Source organism: Parasteatoda tepidariorum, chromosome X1 (assembly GCF_043381705.1).
Source record: "Parasteatoda tepidariorum isolate YZ-2023 chromosome X1, CAS_Ptep_4.0, whole genome shotgun sequence".
NCBI classification, from domain to species: domain Eukaryota; kingdom Metazoa; phylum Arthropoda; class Arachnida; order Araneae; family Theridiidae; genus Parasteatoda; species Parasteatoda tepidariorum.
The window spans coordinates 20,151,685-20,174,109 of NC_092214.1; the positions used below are offsets into that span (position 1 = coordinate 20,151,685).

The following is a 22,425-nucleotide window of genomic DNA, read 5'->3' on the forward strand; positions in this document are numbered from 1 at the left end:
AATATTTTCCACGTACCCTCGCTAAACTGTTCCCGTACCCCTGGGGGTACGCGTACCACACTTTGGGAAACACTGGTTTAAGCGATAAAAGAAATGATTTTAAATTTAATATAAATAAACTAAATACATAGAATTCTAATATTACTAAAAACATTTATTTAAATACCATTTTCAATCAAATGAATTTGTAGTGAAAAAGACTTTGTTATAAGTGTAAAGAATTTTTAATGAATTCGTAAAAGAATTTGTAGTATAAAAGAATTTTCAGCAATGTTTTTTTTTTTCTTTTCGTCGAAAAACAAATAAACGAACTCCTTCAAAATTTAATAAAAAACATAGGATACCCAACTAATGTAATTAAATTCTAGATAAAATCGATGAGTTAAGTGTATGTTATAGTTAAAAACTTCTTTGTGAACTAAATTTATATTTTTTCCATGTGCAAATTCAGTTCGGGAAAATCCGTATCTAAAAATTTTCTAATATTTAGTAAAGAATTTTTTAAAACAATTTTTTTTGTAATTTTCTTTTTCATCCAATTTTAATAATTTCTCTAAATTCAACCTTATTAATATTAAAATTTTATTATTAAAATTTAACCAAATTAATCTTATTTTATAACCGTCGTTGCACAACTGACCTAAATTTAAGTTTACGGCTATAAATGTTCAAATTTTAACCTTATTCAACCTTATTAACTGTAAACTTCAAATTATCCAGTATAACATTATTACTTTGCGCACATCCAGAGTCGGGCTAGCCCAAGGTAATTAGCAAACCAAACGTGCTTCTGTACTCCAGTAAAAACGCGCCATTAGTTGATTCCCTTCGTCCTCTATTTACGTTTCTGTATTCATATTTTGTAATTTGTCAAACTTGCTACAAAAACATTTAAAATCATTTTTGAGAAATGTCTGTAAGTGTAGGTACATTTGAATTCCCTTCTCGCTTTATGTATTACATTTTGAGTTTTGTTCTATATTTTCTTGAATTTATATTTTCTCTTTTAACTTGATTGTTTTATTTTGCACTTTTTATTTTTATTTACATTTTTTGCTTAATTAGTTCTATTTCCGTTGCCCCTCACACTATAGTATTGATATGCTTTGCTTTGGCTATATTAATACAATATTAGAAAGCACTATTTTTCGAATCGTGTAAGCTGATGACGAGATTCAATCTTTTCCTTATTTTACTTTCCAATTTTTTAAAAATTTTATTTTTTAAAATTAGTGAGTATTTTCAAAGAAAAATTTTAATAATTTTTTCAACTCCTTTAAAAATTCTCTTTATCCTTTTTCACATATGTAACATAAAAATATTCAATTAATCTTTTTATGTTATTCCTTTTCTGCAAATCCTTTTCTTTTCTAATCGAAACACTTTCTCACCCTTTTAAATTCACATCCTGTCCTTAAATCTATTTTTGGCTCAAGTATGCACTAATTAAAAGTAAAGACATTTTCCCCTTTACTCTTTGTGGGAATCGCGCGACCTATTTAATAAACCAATAGTAATTTCTAAGATTTCCCTCCTTTCCCTAAATCGAGACATTTTCGGATTTTTTGCAAGATTTTCCCTAACAGTAAGACGGAACCACGAGGGATATATATATATATTATAAAGCTTTTTTCGCATATTTTATGCTGTAAAAGTTTGATTTCAATAATTGTTAAAACACAATTAAAATTAATAAATACATTAATAAATTTTAAAAAAAACTAAGAAATTTTTTTTTAAAATTAATAATAGGAAGGAGTTACCGAAGAATATTCGTATTAAACTAAGTTTTAACCGTATTAGTATTAGTTAAGTATTAATAATCGTTGGTTTTCTAAACGTTTGTAAATAATAGGAGTACAGCCCAACATTGTAGCCACATTAAATTTCAAGGTTACACTAAATTAATACATTTATATCCCATTTTTTGGTATGTTCAAATTTCTTTTCGCTTTTATTCTTTCGTAGCTGTGAATGTTAGTAAGTAATTGATGATTATTGACATCGAATAACATTTCTTATTTCAAAATTCACCTTTTACAATATTTCTCCCTGTTTTAAATCTAACCATTCCGTTCCTTCAAGAATTCCTTTTGTTTTGGGTGGTAAACTAGAATTCGCTGCTTTCAAAATTTGAGAAGAAAAGTATTCTAAATATTTACACAAATATAATTTTTATCCATTTTTAAACTATGTGTCGTCCAAAAGCTTGAATTACGACGATAATGATTTAATGAAAGGGTTTTTGATAATGTAATTATTCTGATCTAGTTGAAGTGATTTTATCAAAGCGGCTGGTTTTATAATCCAGTAATTTCATTAGTGTCAACCACAGTAGTGTCCTAAAATCGAAGATTAATCACGAATTTCAGGGATCTTTGTAGAAATACGTTCCGTCATATTCACTAGATGTTTCTCATGGAGTTTACTATTAGTTTTGACACATTAATAGAAAAGGTGTACAACACATTTCGAAACTTCATAAGTTAATTGTTTCATAACAGTTAAATCTTTTTGTTCTCGGAACTCGCTTGTTGGTGCAGTCTACTAAGGGTGTTATCTAAAAAACGGGGCTAGTGGAGCACACTATGAATTTTCCAAATTCTTTACGAATGGCAGCGTTTTAAATATTTGCTCTGGTATTCAGAGCTCATCTGATGTTGTATTTTCTGATTGGAAATTCATAAATATCTCATTCTTGTAAAAACAATGTATAGAATCTAATTTCAAATGCAACTTCAACTTAACTTTAATTGCAACTTTCAAGCCCAAGTTTAATTCTAAGTACTAACGAGCATTTTGAAATAAATTTTAAAATATAGTGAACATGTTGCCAAAAATGACCAAGTTTAATGTGTAATACTTGGGCAAAATTATGTTTCAAAGTTATGTTAGGTAAATTTAATGTAGCGTAATTTTTTATTATTATTTTATTTACATTCTACTGGTTTTATTTATCCAATATTAATTAGACATTGACTAGAAGTTTTTTACCCTAAAAAGATAACAACAATTAAAGCATATTATCTCATTTTTTGCAATTATTGACTTATCACTTTAGGTAGCATATTCACGATTTATAACACACAAAAGATCAAACACCAGTGACATTTCGTTTACCAAAACTTATAGTTCTTTTAATGTATTCAGTATAATTTAGAAAAATAGTCAAAAATAGTGGAAAGTATCATGCTCATATAATATGTGATTATATAGTTGATACATTTTGAATATTTGTCGCAATAGTTATTTGGATTAACAGCAAAATTAATTTAATTTCTAAAATTGTTTTTCAATTAAATATTTTCTTGAATTTAAATCATAATTTGCAATTATATATGGATATTAATTATTTTCTAAATGAATTATCATGCAGCTGTGCAGAAGCATAAGAAAAACATGTACATACATTTATGTGAACAGTAAAAAAGTAGAATATGAAACAAAATAAATTTACTAAACTAAAAAAGACAAAAATGAAAATATTTCAACTTTTTTTTTGTAGTTGAAAAGATCATTACCAATGAATCATAATTTTTTTTCTTCTCTTACTTTTTCTTCTCTAATTTTTTTCCTTCTTTAATTTTTCTTAAACCACATTTGATTAAAAGAAATCTTATAATTACCTCTGTTTTATTCATCCGCAAACAATTGATAAATATTAAAAATGCTTAGAAACATTAAGTCAATTTTACAAGTACTCAACATTGAAGCTTCCAATATAACAATATGGATTCTTTGAAGAAATTTTGGAATAGTTCCTTCGAAGATGATGAAATACGAATGAGTGATGAAATACGCTTTTTAGCGAATAATATGCTCTTGTTGTTGTGAGTTCGCAACAATTATTTGAGAATGTTATAGGTTAGTTTTTTACATCTTTAAAATTTTGTATTCTCTATGTAAATTATGAAAAATGATGTGTAGAATTTCAATATGAATAAAAGCCATTGCAAAAAGCATTTTAACTCTCATTTTCATTATTTGAAAAGTTATTCCAACGCCGAGCTTTTTAAATATTTCCATTATTCAAGCTCTTTTTAGTTACTTAAATTCCGGATAATTCTTTACGGCAAGATAGTAATAATATTTTGAAATAGTAATAATATTTATAGCTTTGCATTGAGTTAAAAGCTTAGTTTAACTATGCTTTGAGTTAGAAGCTAACTGTTAGTTTAAGTTTTGCCTATCTTAAGTTAGCGCCCTCTAAGCAAATTTTAAAAATGGTCCAAAACGTCAATAGGAAGAAATGCTATATTTTTGTGAAAAAGAAAAGCATCTATGATCTATTTTTTTAATAAATTAAAAAAAGTTACTCCAAAGCTGCATTATCTGAACACAAAAAATTTTATGAAAATTGAGAGTAATTCCTTGAATTTGATAATTTTTATCTAGGTGGAAGATCTAGGTGCTCTTGGCAATCTAATCCAAATAAAATGAATTGCTGTAACAAAGTTTTAATTTCTTTAAAAATATTTCAGTTATATTTCCTTTTTAAAGCCAAAATACTACCGTGTTATATACAGTTTAAAACTAAAATATTGCCTTAAGTGTAAAACACATAAACTGAGGGTATTTATTTTCCTTGCCGAAAGACCTTCGAAAACACTATTAAGGATGTTTATTAAAGTCCTTTAACAAAAGAAAATTAAAAAGTCACTGTTTGAGGACCTTCGGTTCAAAGTAAAGCTTAATTTTAAATTATTTATATTACTATCCTGATGAAAAGAATATACCAAAGTACGAACAAATAGTTTAATTATTTTTAAGCAAAAAAAAAAATACTAAACATTTCAAAAAATCGCCAATTTGGTAAGATTTTTTTATCATAGAGAAAACAGTAACAGTGTTTTTTGGAAGCTTTTACACCAAGGAAAATAAAAAAGTCCAGTGCTTTTTCGCTTGAGACGAAGCTTTAATTTTGAACTATACATATCAAAACATCTTGCCGTAGAAAATTATCTGGCTTTTCGAACGGAACTTTTAGAAAAGAACTTTTAACTCAAATATTTTAAAAGTTATTAATTTTTTAAAAATCACTAATTTGGCGAGATTTTCCCATTTAGAAAAAAATTATTAATAGTAATGAATAATTCTCACTCTTTGCCAATTTATGAGTTTAGATCTTGAAGGGTTAAAGCAGCTTTGTAAATATTAAAAAAACACTAAATCACAGACACTTTTCGCTTACACTAAATAGTGGCTTTCCTTCATATTGAAGTTTTGCGCCATTTTCAAATTTAGCATAGTGGGCGCTGGCTAAAGATTGGCAAAACTTAACCTAACAGTCATGAATAACTTTTAGAAACTAGCAAGTTTTGATAATAGTATATTATTCGCAAAAAAAGCGTTATTTCGAGTGACGACGAAGACTTCGAAAAACAGCCTTCTAAAAAATTTCAAACTAAAGATCAACAAAACTTAACCTAACAGTCATGAATAACTGTTAAAAAGTCGCAAAAGTTATAAAAACTGCATATAAAGGACAACAGATCCCTCGCAAAACGACGTAAAGAGCAGAAGGAAAAAAAAGTTTTGCTAAAGGGAATTAAATCGATTTTAAGGGAGTCGCGTTCCAATCGCGTTTTTCCGCTCGCCAGATCCAAATCTTAATTTCCATCATGCTACTACACAAGATACGTGAACTCCCTTAAAAATTTTGTTTCCGCCCCTGCAACCCTTTTAGAATCAACAAAATTATGTCATATTACTCGAATAGTTTGAAGTTTCAATTTTAAAATAATATATGCTTGGAAATAATACCTTTAAAAGTCATACATTATTTTTAAAGGATTCTTATACACGTTCAGAGAATATCTGTATTTTTTATAACAGAACCGAAATGTTTATGCAGTGTGATATTAAGACAAAATTTCCAGTTGTGTAACTGATGTACTGAACAATATTCGTTAAAAATAATCATTTTCTGGAAAGGAAAAGTTAAGTATTGATAGCAAATATATAGATGGAGTATTTTAATTTGCACTTTTTTAAGTATAAAATAGATTGTGAAAAATAAATTGAATCAATACCATATTGAATAAAAGCCTTAATCCAGGCAGCCTACCACATACTAAAATGGTCATATAATTAATAAATAGCAATAAGATTTGTTTGAAAAATATAGAATTCTTTTTTCTAGCATAAAATTATTAGAAAAAAAAATTATTAGGTACAGTACTGTGCATATGAATAACGGAAAAAAGTCTCGATCCAGACGATCAGGCCTGAAAAATGGTATTTATCGAAATTTTTAATCATAGTTATGTATAGAAAGCCACATTTGTGATTTGTAAGTTTTGCTGAAAGAGCTAAGAAGTGAAATACTGTTTCTGAGAAATTTATTTATCTATTATTGAATTAACTTCCATAAACAAATTTTTAGAATCAATTCGTCTAATCATAATCTTTTTTTGTTCATTCTTTTCTTTGTCAAAAAGAAAATCATAAGCGTCTACTTATTACAACTCTCAAATTAAATTTTGAATGGAAAAATAAAATAAAAACGATAACAAAATCAGGAGAATCATTGTCGAAGTTTTAGCAAAGCAATGATTAAAATCATTGAAAGCTAATTGTGGAGTAAAAGTAAATATGTTCGTTAAAATAGGGGAGAGAGAGGATTAGCGTAGACATTTGGATAAAGTGGACATTTTGAATTTTTTTTTAAATCATTGGTCAAATCTTTGTGAGATATTATAAATTGGAAACACTGATGTACACTTCCATGTGGAGTTCCATAATCACATTGTGAATACTTTAGCAGAAATTTGTAAAATGTTTTTAAAGTGAAAAAGTAACTTCCACATTTCCCCTTGTCTCTTTTATTAACATATTTTATTTTCAGAGTTTCAGTAGAAGGTGATTGCATGTAATAAAAATTACTGTTTTTTACCTATTTCAATATTAACTTTTTCTCTGCATCGTTTAAATTAATTAGTAATAGACATAAGCAAACATATGTCTTCGTGAAGCTAGTGTAGACATGCTTTAAGTGGATTTTTTCATTTATTAATTAGCAATTTAAGTCTTTTTTTTTTCATTTTTAAATCTCAATGATATCAGATCAATATAAATAAATTGAAATTTCTTGACAACACTAACTCAATAACAGTTAATGATTTTGTGCGAGTAAAGATTTTTATTTATATATTTATTTTAAATTAAAAAGCAGTGTTGTGCAGTAGATTGGTAGAGTGGAAGTTGATTAAAGTCCTGGTGATTATGATAATGTTCAATTCTTAAGAAAAAAAAGTGGGATATAGCTCTTTTAATCTTGAATATCTTATTTTTCCAGGGAAAAAGAATTTCTCAAATATCTAGAGAATAATAACTTGCCAAACTTCTATCGCCAATATTAGGTAGAATTACAGGGATTTCATCTCAATACACATTTAAAATGTACTTTTAAAATTTTTTTAAATAAAATATAAAAAAAATTCAAAATATTAATCAAATGAACCAAATTGAATTATGGTTTTCAAATGCATTTATTTGTGTTTAAAATGCTTTTCTATGTATAGGGAAATGTTCTATTACAAAATAATATTTGTCAATATTTATTCTCCGGTAAGGATTAGATTGAAATTAATTTCATTTGCGATTTATATATACCTTTCTGAGTAGTAATAAATGACTATTTACCAAGTTATCAAAATTGTCCACATAAGCCTTATAGCTTGTATAGTGGGGTTAGTGTGGATAAAAAAATTCTCTATTTAAAAAAAAATATTATGGAAATAAAACTAAACAACTTTTTAAGTCCTGATATAAGCCATGATGAAGTAAAACGTCCAAATTATTGTTAAAAAATACTTCGCAATTAAAAATTAAATGTAAAAAGTTTTTTTGACAAATTTGTAAGAAATGTTAACCTTCTTTCCTCTACATATATTGGTATTCACTAACCACTTCTAAAATGAAAATTCAATTAGCAAAGATAATACTTTATGATAACTACAAAGTAAATGCAGAGTAATAGCTTTTTCCAGTGTTGGGTTCGCAGATGACAGAGAACATACACTTACATAATTTCAATAGTATATTTATTCATTTGTAGGAACCGTATTGAAACTTTTAGACTACTTACAAGTTATCAAAAAATTGAAATTCAACTGAAAGAGGTAAATGATATTTAAGAATAATGATTTCTTAAATGTACCTTAATAAGGAATATAAGGGTATGGATTAAGAAGATTGAAAAAGAATGATTTTTTTTTCTTTCTAAAATATTTGAACACAACAGTAGATTGGATAATTCAAAAAGCAATAACTTACATAAGTCATAAAGAAGAATTTCATTCTCTATTACAAGTTTCTTTCATTAAACGAATCATCGCAAAACATTAGTTTTAATAACAAACATAACTAAAACTTCAAAAATCGGGAATGAATAAAGAGTATAAATTTTTTTTTTCTAATGCAACTTTGCGATTGTGGCAGTAAACAAGCTCTTACAGATTCCCTACAGTAGCCGAAAAACATACTTCAGTTTCGAATGGTGGATTTATATTTCAATGATTTTTTGAATTAATTTTTTTAAAAATGATAATTTAAGATATTTCTAAAAATTCTAGCATATTGTCAAGTATTTGTTTAATATTAAGTTAATATCTTATTTCATGACAAAATTTTCGAGTCTAAAATAGTAATAATTTTCGAGATAAAATTTCGTTGTACAGAATAATTTTAACAGTTATTGGAAGTTCAGTGAAAAAAGAAATTCTGACATCTTTGTTAAGAAATTTCACAACCCGGCCGGAGCTGTTTTCAGTTTTTTCTCTTAACTAAAGGTCTTGTTAATTAAATTCTTCTTCTCATTGGCACTACAGCCCAGGATGGGTCCTGGCCTTCTCAACAAGCCTATACCAAGACATTCTTCCTTTAGCCAAGGTACACCAGTTTATTATCTTTAAAACTTGCAGGTCCTTTTCAAGGCAGTCTAAAAATCTTAGGTTTGGTCGTCCTCTTTTTCTTGTACCTGTTGGCCTGGCACTGAAAACTTTTTTGGTTGTCCTGCTACCCTCCATTCTCACAATGTGGCCTGCCCATTTAATCCTTTGAATTTTGATGAATTTAATGACATCAGGTTCCTTATATGCTTTGCAAAGTTCCGTGTTTGATCTTCTAAATCAGGTACCGTTTTCACTTATTCCACCAAAAATGCTACGCAGTATTTTTCTCTCAAATCTAACTATCATATTTTCATCTCCACGGGTCATTGTCTAGGTCTCAGATGCGTATGTTAGCACTGATCGTATAAGACATTTATAGAGTAACACTTTTGTTTTTCTTTTTATTAGGCTTGACTTAAGATATTTTCTTAGACCATAAAAACACTTATTGGCCATCGCGATTCTCGTGTGTATTTCTTGTGTAGTGTCGTTTTTGTTGTTAATCTTAGACCCAAAATAGGTAAAGCTATCAACGGCTTCGAATTTGTAAGCTCCAATTTCAAACTGTGTTTCTTCATAGCCAGCTTTTGTGCATGGCATATATTTAGTTTTATTTTCATTGATTCTTAATCCCATCTTAATGGCCTCCTTCTCCAGACATAAAAAGGATTGTGTCAGTGCTGTCTGCGTTCTAGAGATAATATCGAAATAATCAGCAAAAGCCAATATTTGAACGGATTTGTTGAAGAAATTTCCTCGGGTGTTGATGTTTGAATCTTGTTAATTAAATTATTGAGTATAAATACATACAAGCTGCTAAATCAAAATGAGTTCATTTTAGTTTTAAAAAATGCTGTCTTAATTTTTTGTACCACAAATAATTTAATTATAAAAAAAATCATTATTTATTTTAAAAATTAAACTTAAGTTCTAAAGCCTATTAAAAATGACTCATAAATATTTTCTTCTTATTATTAATTTGTCACAAATTAGTTAGCATTTAAATAAGTTTTTAGTATATAAAATGAAATCGGACCAAAATTAAAACATAAATGAATTATTTAATTATAATAATAAAAAATACTATATAATAATACTGTTTTGAATAACACTTTTTTCATAATATTTTCTTTAATAAGGATTGAGTATTTTTGGTACTGTTATTGTGTTACATTAGGTATCATTAATGCTAAAATATAATATGGAGCTTGCTCTGTAAAGGAATTTAAGATTTTAACACTGCTTTTTTTAAAAAATTAATATGTAAAAAAGGAAAACATAACCAGTTCGCCCTTCGGTGCATGGCATTGATTATGATACTTGTATACTGTACCGAAACAGTAATCTGTATTTTTAGCGGTTTCAGTTGTGATTATTCTATTTCGCTTTCCAAATTCTTGCAAAGCCAAAAATTTCTTGAGACGTGGAATATGGCGTACAAATACTTCAAAAAATCATTATGTTTAAAGATGCTTTCAGGCACGACTGAGTATGTGTGAAATTGTTGAATTTTTATTATTCGATCTTGAAAATTAAAAGTATCTAAGTGTTAAAATGAAGGGGAAAAAAAGAACTCTGACTGAATAAATAGCATTCGTTAAAATTCTAATTAAAAGACACCGCAAACTTGACCGAGAGTGTACTTTACGTGCAAAACAACGGTAAGTACATTTAAATTGCTTTTCGATAAATTTTTATCACTTCACATTACTGTAAGAAATCTCAGAATCAATTTTGAACTATAATATCAGTCAAACTTTCTGCAATCTAAATAGCATGTTGAACTACATTATCGTGCAAAATAATCCAGATAAAATTGGATTACACGATACTATGTTTTAATTTGAACGGGATTCAATTTAGCAGCTTTTAATGGTTGCTATACATTTGCATGGTTTTATGATGAAAGGTACCTGTACTAATCTAATATGGTTGAACCGCCTTTTCCTATGCTTCCCAAGGGATGCAATATAGCTTTTCTTATGCATTCCTGGGGATGCATCATGTCATGACTTCTTTTTTGCATTCCCTGGGATGCGTAACGTAGACTTTATATTTATAAAAGCGAATGTCTGTCTAGATGTATGTTCGCTAATAACTTGTGAATGGGAGCACCGACTTGGAAAGTGTATTTTTGAACAGTTCAGCAGCAAATTTTCAAGAGTTGGTTTGTTAACAGTCAAATGTCTCCACTGTTATGTGGTTCGGGCCAGGGCTGCCTCGAAAGGAGGAGTTGACAGTTGAAGAGGGAGCCTAAGTACTGATAGCTCTGATATCTCGCATCGCGATCCCTGTTTAATTAGCTGTTCCTGTGTTAATTAGATGCTGTGTTGATTCTAGGGTGTTATAAATCATATCGAAAATCGTCAAAAGTCACTTTACCTCATAACCTGAGAGGTATAGATTGTACATCCTTGTTTTAAATAATTTCCATTCGTATATTCGATCTTATTACGTTTGTTAAAAAAAAAAGGACTATACTCTCTGCTTTAAAAAGAAAGTATATTTTTTAGCCTAGTGGCTGGCGCAGTATAGCCATGTCTGGCTCTTGTGCCAATAAACTTTAATCAACCAACCAACCAATCATATATTCGATACCAAATTCTAATATTGGTTTGTAAAAAATAAATGTTGCATATTACATAAATGGTAGAGCTTTGTTAATTGGTATTATTTTCGATGATTAGGAAAAAGAATTCTAGTCTTAGAAGTTTAAAAATTTTCATAAAATTTATATATATATATATATANCTCAGTATATATATATATATATATATATATTGGTTCAGAACTTCTTATTAGTGAATAACAATATATTTGATAAATCATAGTTGAAACATAAAAGTGTAGTATATTGTGTAGTATATTGTATCTAAAAATATAATTTGCAATTAATTATTGATAACCAACATTTCAGATAAATCACAATTTCATTTTCTTCAGATTTAATAAAGGTAAAGTGTAAAAGGAATGTTTACCATCTATAGTTATTAGATTTTTTTTAATAAAATTGAAACGTTTGAACAAAACGCAATTAATTAGCATTTATTAAATAAACTCATCCCGACCACAACGCTGACATGGTTACATTATACAGTTTTTTGTTCAAATCGCAGATTTTGTCTATTAAAATAACAGCTCTCATCTGTTTAAAAAACAGGCGTCTGTTTTTAAATAACACTATTTTATTTTTTTTAAATAAACTGATAAACTGTTTTAATATTGGCTCACTAGCAGACAGTTTCTTTTTACGAAAAATTAAATTTTTTTTTTTTTTTACAGTGTGCATGGATTTAACTTTCCGACAATTAAAAAGTAAAATACGTAAGTTCTGAATGCATGTGACATAATTGGCTATCGATTGAAAAACAACATTTCTTACGAGAATCGATTAATGTTATTATTACTTATTTTGATCGATAAATAAAATTCGTGAAAATGTTAAGATATCCACTGCACCCTGTTCCTAACAAAATGAAATGGTTTTAAGATTTTTAAATAGGATACCTATAGTACAGTAACAAGTTCAAGTATAAAAAAGTGGTAACTTAAAAAAAAAAAAACTAATTTGACAGCGTGTTTTTTTTTTCGAGAATATTTTTATTTTTTTCTAAACGAAAATGCTTGTATTACCCATATTCTCTCACTACATACATTATTGGAACAATTCTTTATAAATTATTAACACATTTTTCTTGTAAAAGTTGTTCAAGGTTGAAAAGTTGAACAGAAAAAATTGCGAAAGTTGTACAGAAACCTCTGCAGTTTAAACTTAATCAAAGTTTTGTTGTTCCCCCCCCCCTTTTTTTTTTCTAAAAAAGTCAAAAAATCTGTTTAGTTTACACAAAAATATTTATTCTCTAGTTGCTACTTTATTATTTATTTTAGACATCAACATGCATAAAATGAACATTTTTGGAGGGAAAAAAAAAACATCTTATAGAAATTAACATTGATGATGGTTATATTTTCTTCCGATTTCGGATAATTAAAGTACTTATAATCGCTGTTGCTGGTTTTTGGGTAGATCATTGAGTAAAAAATTATAACCGCTGAAAATTTTCGATTTTTTTTATAACATTTACAAACAATGTACATTTATTTTACGTATTTATCACAAGCCATTCTGAAACCATTTTTTATAATTAGAAATTACTGCAAAATTAAACATGTTGTTAAAAACTTAACTTTACTTTAAACGCAATTATTACAAAACATGACTTTTATTAACCTAGTGGCAAATTTTTCACAGAAATGATTCGCGTCATTATTTATTATTTTTCTACTTAGTTTGCACGTGTTTCCGTATTAAGCCAAAGTGTGTTGTTCTGATATTATAGTGTTTTGATTTTTATAAGTCTTAAGTTTTTATAGAAAATACAATATTTTATCCATTAAAGATAGTGTGTTTTACAATGTAAATGTAAGAAATTCAATTTCTTGCATTTTAACCTACAGTAAATAATTACGTAAGTGAAGTTTCCCTTTCTTTTAAATGTTACTACTTAACATTTTTTTCTTCAATTTATTCGATGATAAATTCCATTGAATGTAATTACATATGTTAAAGTTGTAAGTATTTTTTAAAAAATCGCTCAAAACTATTACAATAACGTCAAATAAGTTTTAAAAATACTTACTATCATAAAGCTTTAAAAAAAAGAACTAAGTTTTCCAGAATAGTTATAACAAATAAAGTGAAACAAAAATTACTCGAAAATATTAATTAGTTATTAAAAAAATAAGGAAATTGTGCTCACGTAGGCTAACATGGAGACAGTAAGAAAAGTAAATTGGAAAAACCTTGTTGAAATAATGAATTTTTACCATAGATTAATATCCTATTACATAAATATAAAAAAATGAATTTAAAATATGGATTCAGATTTTTATTAATGCAATTTTTTCAATTTCTTTTTGGAAAATAAATGAGTTTTTTGTCACTTCCAGAGATTACTCTCCTTTTCAAGGAATTAAGTTTGCCTTTGGCAGTTTAGCTACTCTAATCCTAAGATATGCAAATCAACCCTAAAATACAGACCTTAAAAATTTTAAAAAACTTGTTAGAATTTTTTTTTATAAAGTTGCAAGAAATGTTTACCTTAAATTTACAGTTTCCTTTCATACAAGAAGTCTGGAAGTTATTTCATCAAAATTTAACAATGTCTTTAAAATGGCTCATTTGTTTTTAATCTTCACGAGACTTTTAATAATCAATTTGGTTTCAAGTTTTTAAAGATGCGGGTATTTTAGATATATCTCTAAGGGTTTTTGATGTAATTTTCTTAATTAATTAGGCATGAAAATGTACTTTTTTTTCCAAATAAAAATAAGTTTGATGAATGCAGCACCCACGAACGAATTGCGTGAAGGGGTGGCATCAATGGTTTAATCACTTGTTTACTACGGTTTGTTTTTGTGCTTCCAACCATATCTCCGCAACTAATAGCTTGACAGGGGGAACAAGGGAAACAAAACTTTATTTCAAATAATGTTGTCCAAAAACTTTTTTACGCATAAATATTTTTGATTATTTTTCAATCCTTTATGAAATGATCAGTAAGTTTTTTGAATTATAAAAAAAAAAAAAAAAAATATTTTTGCTTGATCAATTTGCAGATTTCTTAGTGTAAGCAGATGTAAAAATAAATAAAAAGTATTATTTTAATTTCTTAGTTTTTCATTCTTTTATTTAAATCTCAATATAACATTTACTTTTTTTAAAAATTATTACGTTAAATACTTTAACTCACAGTTTTGATTAAATACACATCTACAATGCATCTAAATATTCACATTTGCATTTAGAATTTATAGACTTTTAATGTTTATATATATATATATATATAAACATAGTGTGTTTGAACACCCTATGCCAAAAAATGTAGCAATAGATTTAAAATTTGTAAAAATATTTTTTGCTTTTATATGCAATAATTGCACAAAATTTATTAAACCTAGCATAAATATTTATAAAAATATGGACATTTTTAGATTTAAATATCTTGATTAAGTTAACAAGTTAGATTTAAATATCTTGAAAATTTAAAAAGTTTCAAAAAATTTTCTAAGTAGTTTTTGTACTTTTTAAAATAAAATAAATGACACCGGCTTTGTTGGGGATCATCCCCCTTAAAAAAATATTTTCTTTCGCATGTTTTCTTTCCTCATACAATCATATTTTGGTGTATGAACGTTTATTGTAATTTATTATCATTCGATATTTAACTTTCTTTTTCCTAGTAATACAAAATAATTTTTGTAGAAAACCCCTTATCATTTTGAGTTTCTCTTAAAAAGTGCAAAAACAACGTAGAAAATTGCTTGAAACTTTTTAAATTTTTAAGATATTGCAAACTGACTTTTTTCATTAATTATCAAATACAATTCACTACAAAATTATGAAAATAAAATGTTCATTTTCTTCCCGCGCATGCGCAGTATGAAAGAACTACTTTAATTAAATATTACACAGTTTAAAAAAAAAAAAAAAAAAAAAAAAAAAAAAAAAAAAAAAAAAAAAAANAAAATTTTATAAATTTCTTTAGATTGTTCTAATAGGTATGCCTAATTCTATGAAATATATTTAGCGTCATCGCAAAACAAAACGTACAACCAAAATAATTTTTTTTTTTTATAAAAATGTCCATATTTCCATAAATATTTAAGTTAGGGTTACGAAATTTTGTGAAATTTATTGCACATAATAGCCAAAATAATTGTTACAAATTTATTGCTACATTTTGGCATAGGGTGTTTAAAAACATTATTCTCGTTTGCAGTATATTCTTGGTCCCTCAATCCTCTAAAAGCTTTATACTTTATTGATAAGTATGAGAAATCGCATTACCTAAACACTTATAAATTTATAAAAAAAATTCTTTGTGTATTTCTTGAGACATATGAAAAGATGTATAACTCTAAAAGTGTTTCATTTTGTCCTCCCGCTGTATTTTGATTATATATATAAATTCAAAATTTGTCTATCCTAAACCATTTAATTTTTTTTCAATTGCTTCAAAATTAAATGAAAAATTAAAAGTAATTTTGGTCGTAAATAGCCTTTTAAACTTCGAGTGAATTTCTTTTATAATTATTAATTCTATGTGAGTAGTTTTTTTTTAAATAAATAAATAAAACAAATAGAAAGAATTCAATTTTTTACATCACTGAGCATTTAAAAAATAGAATAGATTCAGTTAAATTAACAATGCTTTTTTCTTTATCTTAATTTAAATGAAAAAAATATTTATTTATTTTTTATCATCGTCTTACTTTGTCTCGAAAATCTGTATACATTTAAAACTAAGTTCACAACTATAAATATTTATTCAAAAAATTATTTAATGAATTCTAATAAAAAAATTATTTCAGTTACTAGAGCAATAAAAATATATTTGAATAACTTAGGGCTATCATATTTTGTTAATTTATTTAATTGAATTTTTTTTAAATATTTATCTTAAAGCAACATAGTTGCAATTTTAAGAAAAAACTTTTAATAAAAATATTACACTGAGTACTTGATCAATTAAAAAAAAATTTTTTTTTTCTTTCATAGAGCATTTTCAATTTATTATTAAGTAAGACGCCAATAAAAAGTAATAAATGTAGCAACCCTCTCTCTCATCTTGTAGACATAGTAGTATACTAGAGGGCGGGTCGCCGATAAGCGCCACGAGCCTGCTCTCTTCGTTCTATTTGTATCCTTACACTTCCATTCAGCTTACTCTCTCTATTTACTTTTTATTCATTGAGCAAAAAGAAACTAAATTAGTAGTAACAAACAGGATTAACCTCATTAGATGATGAAAAGACTATGCTAATCCGAACTTCTGAGAGAAAGATGGAAAGTATACGAATGACTGGAACTCTTTTTTTTCTGAACATGCGTTTTGTATGGGAGTTGACGAAACGGTCTTTAGTCAACAAGGCGTCATGATTCGAAATACTAGCAGTGTGTTGAAGGGTCAGGGCAGGACGAAGTTTCCTCGTGGTCAATGTAAACATTCCATGTGATAAATCTTAGGCCCGGTGCGATGGATTTCCAATCTGCTATGGAAACCTTTGCAGAGGCATGGGTAGCAGCCAACACCCAAACCCCCTTGACTGAAGCTGCAGAAACTCAGGTCAGTGGGACAGCTTTTAAATGTTTCCAGGTATAATCCCAATGATAAGGAACAAATATTATTGTCCTTTAATACGCATTCTACCTGGAAACATCAAATACTATCACCAAAGAAACACTATGATTGCATGATAAATAGAAATCAATCATCTTACCTTTGAAGCCGACTTAGTATTCCAACCAAATAATAATTAAATTAAAAAATAAATCGATACCCCGTATTTCCAATATCGTTTTTAGATTCCTTAATAAGAAATCTTTTTATTTTTTACTTCTTAACGTACATGTTAAAGTTTCATTTCGAGTCTCCGGCATTTGTTCATTATCCTTGTCGAAAACATAACATGATCAAAATATTGGATTCAGTTACCAAGGTCAGTATTTCAAAATCGTAGTCAGCTAATCATCATATTGTTATTAGGCAAGATGCTATGATCAATTATTATTGATTATTAATCCTTCAAGTATTCAAAATTTTAGATTCTGTTAATATAACGATATCAAAAAATCTGCTAGCCCTCATTGTTTACATTATTTTCCCTGTCATGTAATATCGTCTGCTAGCATAAAATATGCAACTTTCAGTACCAATATCATCTCAACTCGATTAACTAGTGAATTGTTTATATTTCCAGTTGGAAACATCCCTACATTTGTATTATTATAAAATAATCTATATAAATTCAGCATATGAATACTTTTGGTTCATGCTAGCATATTTATGACTTAATATAGATAATTGATTTCATTTTATTTTTCCTTAAATATAGTAGATTTACGGTTTAAATATCTCATACCATCATGTTTTTGGTTGTATTACTTTGTTTCTGGTTGTAACACTAACGTTTTGTTGTTTTTTTTTTCAAAATTAAAGTTGAATTTTTTCTCGTCGACTTTATTGTTTACCATTTTGTTGAGATAAAACAAGCATTTAAATATGGCAAATAAGGACAATTTAAAATATTATTTAATAATAACTTCATTCCTGGTGTTATGTATTCATCTTTGATGTCGTTTAGTATTGGTTATAGAATTTTAATGCCAATTTTCTCGTGTATCCTGATTAGTGCATAAGAGGAATACTGGTTTAAGTCTAGAGTTTTAATCTTAGTTTCTGATTGTTATTTAAAATTTGTAACTGTTATCACTTTGATTATATGCTAGCTGTCTTTATAAAATAACCAAAAATATTGGTATTGAGCCAAATAACTTAGTTATATAATTCGATTGATATAATTTTAATTTTTTAGAGCTGTCATGTATGTAAACACATGAAAAAGCTTTTAAATTTGTTGTGTAATTATCATTTATGTTCTTATAAACATATTTCTGGGTAGGCAACTGAATGTAATTATGTTTAACTTTAAAACTTTAGTCTTAATAGTTTTTATTAAAATATTTTATTGTTTAGTTCAGAATCTACTGTATTTAAAGTATTATCCTACTCACTCATGTGATATGTTTATAACAACATATCATACTGACCTCAATATTAAGGGTCATTCGTTGATTCAGGACATCTAAATTTTTTCTAGAGCCACTGTACATTATAAGTGGTTTCCAGGGTAAATAAATATTGTAAAGAAGTGGTATATTCTTTTGGTTTTATGATTTTCAGCTTCGTGTTTTGGCTTGTGTTATTGTCACTAAATCGTATTTATCATCATAATTGTGAACCTTTCGTATTCTTTGTATAGTTTTTCAATTAAATTTACATAAACATTGTCTTAAAAAGGTCTATACTTGGAAATGGACCAGTGAAAAAGTGTGCTACTAGTTATATCTTTCAATTACTGGTTCATGGGCCAGTGACTGAAATATTCAAAATTTCTTCCCCTCCAATATTCTAAATCTTCAGTATATGTGTACAGATAAATCTTTTGAGTCGATTACTTGGTGTTCAAAATCAAACAAAGATGGCTTTTGGTTTTGTGTGGTTGCTCTATCACAGAAGTTTATACATCTTATTGAAGTACTTATTTATATTTTTGCTATCTAAATTATGAATTTGAATTCTGTGACTTAACATGATTTTTTATTCTGGACCATAAAATCTTGTTTTGGATACCGAGTTTTATGTTGCGATGGGAGATATTCCTATATTGATTTATTGATACTACGTTCTGCCAACATCAATCACCTTTGTGCTACTGTCTTTTTCTCACAATTAGGTAAAATAAAATGTATACATTTATAAATCTGTAGAGCTGAAAAATCACTTTTGCTATACTACATTTAACTTTTTGCATGCAAATGTGATCTATTATGTCTTGAGCAGTATATAAGTCTGCTTTTGTTAATATTTTTATTTATTTATATTCTTTTGCCGTATTTTTCTGAAGTTTATTATTATGTAATTTTAATGCAGTGTTATTATTTTAGTTACAGTGGTGTGCATGTCTTTATAATATTGGAAAATTAAATTTCAATTTTGAAAAAGTAGAGTATGGATGGCAGAGGCAAAAATTAAGAAAATTTAGTTACTACTGCTTCATGGGCCAGTGACTGTAAGTCATTTTTGGTCCATAAAAATTTTCACTGGTCCATTTGCAAGTCTTTAATAAATTATTTGGTTAGAAAAGCTACTAAAATGAAAAATTAAAATTCAATGAATGTGTATGGCTCACAATTGTGTTGAAAAATCCTATTTTGTATTAATAACACAAACCAAACCTCAAAACTGAAAATCGAAACTGTTTACCATTTCCTTGATATCGATTGCTGGTCTGGGATAATACTCATAATTATTTTGGGATAATTTGAGTAAAATTTTATAGGTTCTGTATCAGACAGCCATTAATTTCGAGCCATGGGTGGTAACAAACAAATTGCTGGAGATCTTATCATTTTCTAATTAGAAAGTCACCGTGGGCTTTAGTGTTGCTTATTGTACGTGTGACGATTTTAAACCACTAAGTTAATTTCATTGTTTGTTTTATTGCATGAAATCTAATTTGTTACTTTCCTGATATTCTATGGTATCGTGTGTTTCCAAGCATGTTTTTAAGCTTAATTGTATGCTAATTGCTAATTTTTATTTTGTAAATAAAAGGCTGATCAATGTGTAATACCAAATATGGCAAATAATATGGTTACAGATAACCAACAAGAAGCCTGATTTAATATTTATTTCGAAATGTAATTTTTTTGGCTTTTTCTACTATCTATTTATCATTTTGGTCACCTTATTTTAGTTTTGTTTAATTTATTTTAATGGTTCTATAAAACTCTCTAGGTTACCTTGTTGGTTTAACCAGCAGAGTGAACATATGAATAAACGAAATTAGTCCCCTTAAAATGTTAAAAATCAAGAAAAATATCTAATAAATGTTTTTTTTGTGCGTATAATACAGTCAACGCTTGATATAACGACCCCTAAAGTTCAAATTAAAATGGGCGTTATGACATGCAAACGTTGTAATGTGAGGTCCCTATATAGTGACAACATAATGTTAGTGCAAATATTTACTTGTAATTTCAAAAATACTGGATTTATATTTTCAAAAACATGCTACATTTTAAATAGAATTATGAAATTCAATCAATACAGTTTTTTTTATGTAAAAGTATAGTAAGTAAAATATAATAAAGTAAAATAAAGTAATAATAAAATAAAGTCATAAAGTAAAACATAATAAAGTATAATAAAATAAAAGTATTGTTTAATATTGTACATTAAATTGCTAAAAATACATTTAATATTGAGTTTGAACTTAAGCCAGTCATTCGGTGCTTTTTTAGATTTTTAAATTTTCCTTCACGAGAATGTTGTCATGAAATTAGAACACTTAGTTTTTCTGCCCTTAAAATTACACAACGATTTTTAATTATTATAAAGAAAGTGTTTGTAGGAATCTTGAATAACTTAGCAGATTGTGTGATTTTTCTATCCACTTTTAAACTTTATAACTTCCACTCTGAGCATATAGCATTTTAGTGGTTAGGAGCAGCCATTTTTCTAAATAACATACATTCAGAGAACTGGGCAAAACTTAAATAAAAAAGAATGCAAATAATATCACATGTTTTAACTCTAAGATAAACTATATCTTACAGCACTTCCAAAAAAAAAAAAAAACATTTCGAACAAGTCAAATATTATTGATAAATATATAGCCCCTTTGAAACAAATTTTGAAAAATTTATATGATTATACAGGAAACTCTAATTTCTAAATGACATTGCAATATATATTTCAAAATCTTTATAATATTAAGTAATCCATATTGTACAATTCTTTCGATCTTAGATTGCACTCAGGACCTCCTATGTTTATAATAGGAGGTCCTTTTCCTCTTTCTACATTTGTAGAGAATTCAAATTGTTTCATGTTTATTTCGCGGTAACATCAAAATACATAGTGCTTTGAATATTTTCTCTATATTTTTGTTATTCACTCATTGTCAGTGGAAAAATGTTAGTTTTAAATGTGTAAAAATGCCTAACACCTGTTTTTGGAGTGATTTTTTTTTAGAATTAAAAAAAAAAATTGGTCGCTATACTGCATTTAACAGTTTAGTTAGGACATTTTAATGAGTATTAAAATAGCATCAGGTTTGCAGAACTGCAAGGGGGACTCATCATATTGTAGTCGTTATAATGGAAGGGCTACACTATTGGGGGTTGTACTAAATAGCGTAGACTATATAAATATTTCAATTAAATCTGATAAGTGATTCCTTTTAAAAGAAAAATGTTTTTTGAATTTGGCGTCCTGCAGACAGACCCAGTGACATCTGTCACTCTACATCCTCGCCTGCCTGGGGCTCACCAAACAGGATTTAGAAGATGATCCATTGACGGTGTTGGATTTTTTGAGGGTGTATAACGTCATGGACCTGGTCTAGCACTGCTGGCTAATGGGGGCGTGCAACAGCAACACAATAACATTTGGTATTAGATTCTATTGAATGATCATCTTTATCAAAAGTAGCCTAGATGTCCGGTAGTAGAAACCTTCTAGCACAGCAGCAGATGCTGCAGATTATCACGCCATCTCTGCAGCTGATTTCTTTTTCCTAAGATTTCAAAAAAAAAGAAGAAAAAGAAAATAATAATTAACTGCTAGCGTGACAATGTCCATTTTTTCTCTCTCTCTCTCTTTTGAAATAAATGACGAATAAAATAGAAATCAAGTGAAAATGCTAAAAATTTTCTTTTCTATCATCATTCATGAGGTATATCCCCTTTTCCAAATCTGAATAACTAAATTGACCCAAAATGATTCTACAGACTGGCGCAGCCTGCAGGAAATGCTTCAACAATGGGCTCTGATATAATGATTATTATGGGCTCTGATATAATTTATTACCTAAAATATATTTATAATTTGTAAAAACATATTTAAATAAAAGTGATGAAAATAATATTTTTTCTTTTAAAAGTGTTATTTTTATTACCAAA

At 27.5% G+C, this 22,425-nt stretch overlaps 2 protein-coding genes across 3 annotated transcripts in view; one reads left to right on the top strand and one right to left on the bottom strand.

The window, feature by feature from the left end:
- The window catches only part of LOC107453665 (cytosolic purine 5'-nucleotidase), a 135,530-nt gene extending 118,137 nt beyond the window's left edge, over window positions 1-17,393 (bottom strand). The window contains exon 1 of the mRNA XM_071187383.1: window positions 17,178-17,393. The gene's annotated coding sequence lies outside the window, so the exon portion shown is untranslated. The remainder of the gene's footprint in view (window positions 1-17,177) is intronic.
- Window positions 16,529-22,425, top strand: part of LOC107456902 (homeobox protein dve-1) — a 164,908-nt gene continuing 159,011 nt past the window's right edge. For both annotated transcript variants that reach the window (XM_021145059.3, XM_021145060.3), the window contains exon 1: window positions 16,529-17,023. In XM_021145059.3, the coding sequence (XP_021000718.1) occupies window positions 16,934-17,023 (90 nt within the window). In that variant the 5' untranslated portion in view covers window positions 16,529-16,933. The remainder of the gene's footprint in view (window positions 17,024-22,425) is intronic.